Genomic DNA, 4,962 nt, shown 5'->3' on the forward strand with positions numbered 1-4,962 from the left:
ATCCGTGCATTAGTGCTTGGTGCCTGCCTACCCTTTTTTTGTGGGCATTAAAGGTCCCCACGTGTATTCTCTTTATATTAACAAAATCTCGAGTCCATTGTAATAATTATTTTTTCTATAAGCATCGGCGAAGAGCCCAAACAACGTGCCCATGTGCCTGCATGCAAACGCCAACCACGTTCAATTAATTCATCTTTGACCCAACTAGCTTGCTTGCTTACCTGTACTTTTTCATTTAATGTTTTCCAGATTATTAGCTTCTGTTCCCCGTCGACATGAAAAATTGACGAATTTTTCAATATTTGTTCGTCATCTCGATTTTTCTCTGCACCGTCCTGTGGAGAAACACTGAGTTTTATTTGAACGGATAAAAGTTGATGACCGATTGAAAGTACAACAATGATAAAACCAAATATGGTATTAGAACTCATAGGGTCTAATTCGTACTTAAAAAATAACTCACCAATGGAAAGTTAACTAGACCTTATATATTTAGTTCGAAATCTATTCATTTTCAGACAATATAAGATATTTTTCCGATCACGAAAGAATCTTGACCGTGCATGAAAAACGATGTGTATTGTCATCAAGATATAATTCAAAGCAAAAGCAAAGTCAAATAATAATGAGAGGATCTTGATTCAAAAATCAATTAAAATTATAAATCACTCGTTACTTGAGTGGTAGACACTTTCTCACCTCATTATTGAGATCGAGGTTTGAATCTCTTCATATCTTGCGGCAGTAGGGTTTCTCCTTTTTATTGAGAGTTGATTTTAGACATCGTCTTCAATCATAATATATTGAGGAAAGTCCCAACTAATTTCTGATGCACCTATTAGTTTGATTAATTTAAAACGTCGTGATGCACATATTAATTTGATTAATTTACAACGTCGTCAAAACACATTACGATTAAGTTTAATTTCAAATAGAGATACATTGATATTAAACACTAAGTGAGATATTAGTTATCACGATCGTTAAGATATTTATATATTTATATTTGTGCGCATCGTAGTCGACAAGTCAAAACCCTAACTTGAATTTCCTCCTTTCCTTTTAAATAAAACCCTAAACTTTCTTTTCAAATTCGTCCCACAAACAAAAAGCAGCCTTCTTAGTTTGACATTGTGATTAAAGTCTTAATCAACATATCTATATCTCTTCAGTTTCTATTAGAACCAAAGTTTTGATATCGACTTTTTTCTGGTTTCGTGTGTTACGGAGAAGACAACGGGGCCATGTCTCACCATTTTTCTTTTCCACCAAATATAATTCTAACAGGTGTAAATCAATGAGCTCATATAATTTTTTCCCCAGATTTTCTTGTTTACAATAAAATTAACTTAACACGTACAATGATGTTTTTGTGACTTTTGAACAACAATTAACACGTTAAACTCACAATAACACACACATATATAAATGCCAATACATATATCATGTTAATCTTTGAAATTATCAAAATTATTGGTAATCATATATAAATTCTCATGCATGATGATTAATTCTTGCAGAAATTTCTTCAAAGCAAAGAAAATATATATCGACTTTGATGACAAAAAATACCTAAATAATTATGCATACATTTGACAACATTTTACTCTCTATCATTTATGTTATTGACTGTAACATCACACTGATGTAATAACATTTTAATTTTATTTTATGTTTATGTTATGCATTTGACATTGTAAGCATGCATTTGAAGAATTCCAAAATTTATATATTGATCATGAAGACTTAGAAGTCTGCCGACAGGATGCTAATTCATAAAATGTGAAGTCGCTTTCTCTCTTTGTTGATTTTGTGAACTAAAATTGCATTATTATTATTATTATTATTATTATTTTATTTTAACCTTTTGCTTATGAAATAAGTATTTGGTTTTACTTTCTTCATAAACTTTAGGATTATTACTTTCAATTAATATAAAAAGTTTAAAGGGGTTTAACCACCTTCAACTTTATCTTCTTTATTTTATTTTATTTTTTTTTTAAAGTAAAGAATTGAGAAACAGCAGAATCATACCTAAAACGGAATATTATCAACGGTTTTTATTATAATATATATTTTGAACCGTTTACTGTTTGATTAGTAGCAAATTACCACAATTATTTAATTAAGCTTTTGAGTCATGACCGAAGGATGTTAATATCTGATATCTCATATCTCTAGAACACAATGGACATATTTTTCTTTTAATAATAATAATAATAATAATAATAATAATAATAATAATAATAATTATTATTATTATTATTATTATTATTATTATTATTATTATTATTATTATTATATTCTTTTCAAATTAAGCATTTATATATTTTGTTATGTTCTTTTCAAGATAATGGGACCATTGGTCGTGACCAAAAGAAGCAATACTATGACTCGTGAAATTTGGATAAAGATGAATAGACACAATGAAATTTTATTACCATATTGATGTATTGCAGTTATACGTTAATGTCACCATATAATCTTATATATAGCTTAATATTAAATTTTTATTAACGTTATACTTACTCAATTAGGATGTATAATTCTGAAAGAAGTTTTATTGTAGTTTCTGTTAGAATAAAGTCCTAGTCTTTAGAGACATTCACTTGTATTTGAATTATTCCAAATTTCTGTTATCACTTGCCTTTATTTTCGCTAAAGTGGGCTGCTTTCTCGTTTTCGGTTAAGATCGTGTGTTGAATGGCTATTTAAGCCAAAGTTATTGTTAATAAAATAATGTTATCCAGTTCAGCTTGTTGTGTTCTTGTTCTCAGCTTCATATAAGATCAAAGATTCCAACAATCTGGTATCAAAGCCACCCGCTAGGCCTGATAAATTAAAGCAGCAGTCTTTGAAGTTCTTGCAGCAGCGCAGCAGATGACTACTGAAGGGATTTTTATACAATCAGCCATTCCTCGCTTTGATGGTCACTATGACCACTAGAGCATGCTGGTGGAAAATATCCTACAATCTAAGGAATTTTGGGAGCTGGTGGAGCTTGGATATGTTGAGTCAGCTAGTGGATCAGTGCAGACGGATGCACAACGAAAGAAGAATGATGAGATGAAGCTGAAGGATCTGAAAGTGAAGAACTATCTCTTTCAGGCGATCGATCGCACCGTTCTCGACACCATTCTCAAGAAGGATACTGCCAAAGAAATATGGGACGCCATAAAGAAAAAGTTCGAAGGAAATGCAAGGCTCAAAAGGTCTCATCTCCAAGCTCTCCGTAGAGAATTTGAAACTCTTGAGATGAGGTCTGGTGAAGGAGTGACAAAGTACTTCTCTAAGGTCATGACAGTGGCAAACAAGATGCGTATTTATGGAGAAGATATGCAGGATGTTAAAGTGGTGGAGAAAATTCTACGCTCTTTAACTGAGAAGTTCAACTATGTTGTGTGTTCTATAGAGGAGTCAAAAGACATTGATGCTCTCACTATTGATGAGTTACAAAGCTCATTAATAGTGCATGAACAGAAGTTCCAGAGGCGTAATAGTGAGGAGCAGGTCTTAAAGGTGACTTATGAATGAGGAAGAGGTCATGAGGAGCAAGCATTAAAGGTGACATATGAAAGAGGAAGATGTCATGGTTGTTGAGCCTACAGAGGAAGATGAAGAGGGAGAGGTCGAGCAGACTTCAACAAGGAAACTGAGGAGTTTTACCGATGCCATAAACTTGGACATTTTCGATATGAATGTCCTTCTGGGAACAAAGAAGCAAACTATGCAGAGCTTGATGAGGAAGAAGATATGCTTTTGATGTCTTGTATGGAGCTGTATGAGGCCAGAAGAGACGGTGCATGGTTCCTCGATTCAGGGTGTTCTAATCACATGTGCGGTGATCGAACTTTGTTCAGTGAACTCGATAAAAAATTTCGGCATTTGGTAAAATTAGGAAACAACACCAAGATGAATGTGATGGGAAAGGAAAGTGTAAAATTGTTGCTAAATGGAGTCAATCATGTTGTTACAAAGGTATACTATATTTCGGAGTTAAGAAATAATCTCTTGAGCATAGGGCAGTTATAAGACAAAGGCTTGGTTATTTTGATCAAGGGAAGGATGTGCAGGATATTTCATCCAGAGAAGGGTTTGATCATTCAAACCAACATGAGTGCCAATAGGATGTTTATCTTGCTGACTCAGTCTCAAGCTCCTTCTCAAGCACAATCTGATCAATGCTTTCACGCAAGAGTTGAAAGCTTGTCTCATCTTTGGCATCGGAGGTATGGACATCTGAGTTACAAGGGTTTGAGAACCTTGATGTACAAGAGCATGGTACGTGGACTTCCTCAATTCTTTGCCTCAAGTGTGACATGCGCTGATTGCATCAACGGGAAACAACACCGTGACCCCATCCCAAAAAGAAGTACTTGGAGAGCAACTCAGAAGTTAGAGCTCATTTATGCGGATATTTGTGGCCCGATTACTCTTACATCTAATAGCAACAAGAGATACATTTTGTTATTCATTGATGATTATAGTAGAAAAGCATAGGTGTATTTATTGGTAAAGAAGTTAGAGGCCTTAAATTCTTTTACATGCTTCAAGACTATGGTTGATAAAGAAACAGGGCTGTTTGTTAAGTGTTTGCGCACTGATAAAGGAGGAGAATTCAATTTAAATTTTGCAAATAAAATAGGATCAAGAGGCAGTTGACCACCGCTTATACTTCATAGCAAAACAGAGTTGCTAAAAGGAAGAATAGAACCGTGATGAACATGGTTCGTTCAGTGCTATCTGACAAGAACATTCCCAAGACCTTTTGGCCAGAGGCGGTGAACTGGACTATTTACATCTTAAACAGATGTCCTACATTGGCTGTCAAAGATGTTACACCAGAGGAGGCTTGGAGTGGTGTGAAACCCTCAGTAAATCATTTTCGGGTCTTTGGTTGCTTAGCACACGTCTATGTTCCAGAAGCAAGGAGGACCAAACTTGATAGTAGAAGCATTACTT

At 34.2% G+C, this 4,962-nt stretch overlaps 1 protein-coding gene and 1 long non-coding RNA gene across 2 annotated transcripts; one reads left to right on the top strand and one right to left on the bottom strand.

The window, feature by feature from the left end:
• Positions 1-828, bottom strand: LOC127901952 (uncharacterized). Its single transcript, XR_008054352.1, has 3 exons — positions 700-828; positions 222-335; positions 1-157 (listed from the first exon to the last, which is right to left on the bottom strand). It is a non-coding gene; the product is annotated as an uncharacterized LOC127901952 (long non-coding RNA).
• Positions 829-2,949: 2,121 nt separating this feature from the next.
• LOC107177766 (uncharacterized) lies at positions 2,950-3,534 on the top strand. Its single transcript, XM_015532168.1, has one exon. It carries the CDS (start codon positions 2,950-2,952, stop codon positions 3,532-3,534), a length of 585 nt encoding a protein of 194 aa, XP_015387654.1.
• Positions 3,535-4,962: the final 1,428 nt, after the last annotated feature.

The sequence above is a fragment of the Citrus sinensis genome, chromosome 4 (assembly GCF_022201045.2).
Source record: "Citrus sinensis cultivar Valencia sweet orange chromosome 4, DVS_A1.0, whole genome shotgun sequence".
Classification (NCBI taxonomy): Eukaryota; Viridiplantae; Streptophyta; class Magnoliopsida; order Sapindales; family Rutaceae; genus Citrus; species Citrus sinensis.

Bases quoted from the DNA above. Each gene is read 5' to 3' on its own strand.
- LOC107177766 (XM_015532168.1), top strand. From the start codon at position 2,950: ATGCTGGTGGAAAATATCCTACAATCTAAGGAATTTTGGGAGCTGGTG.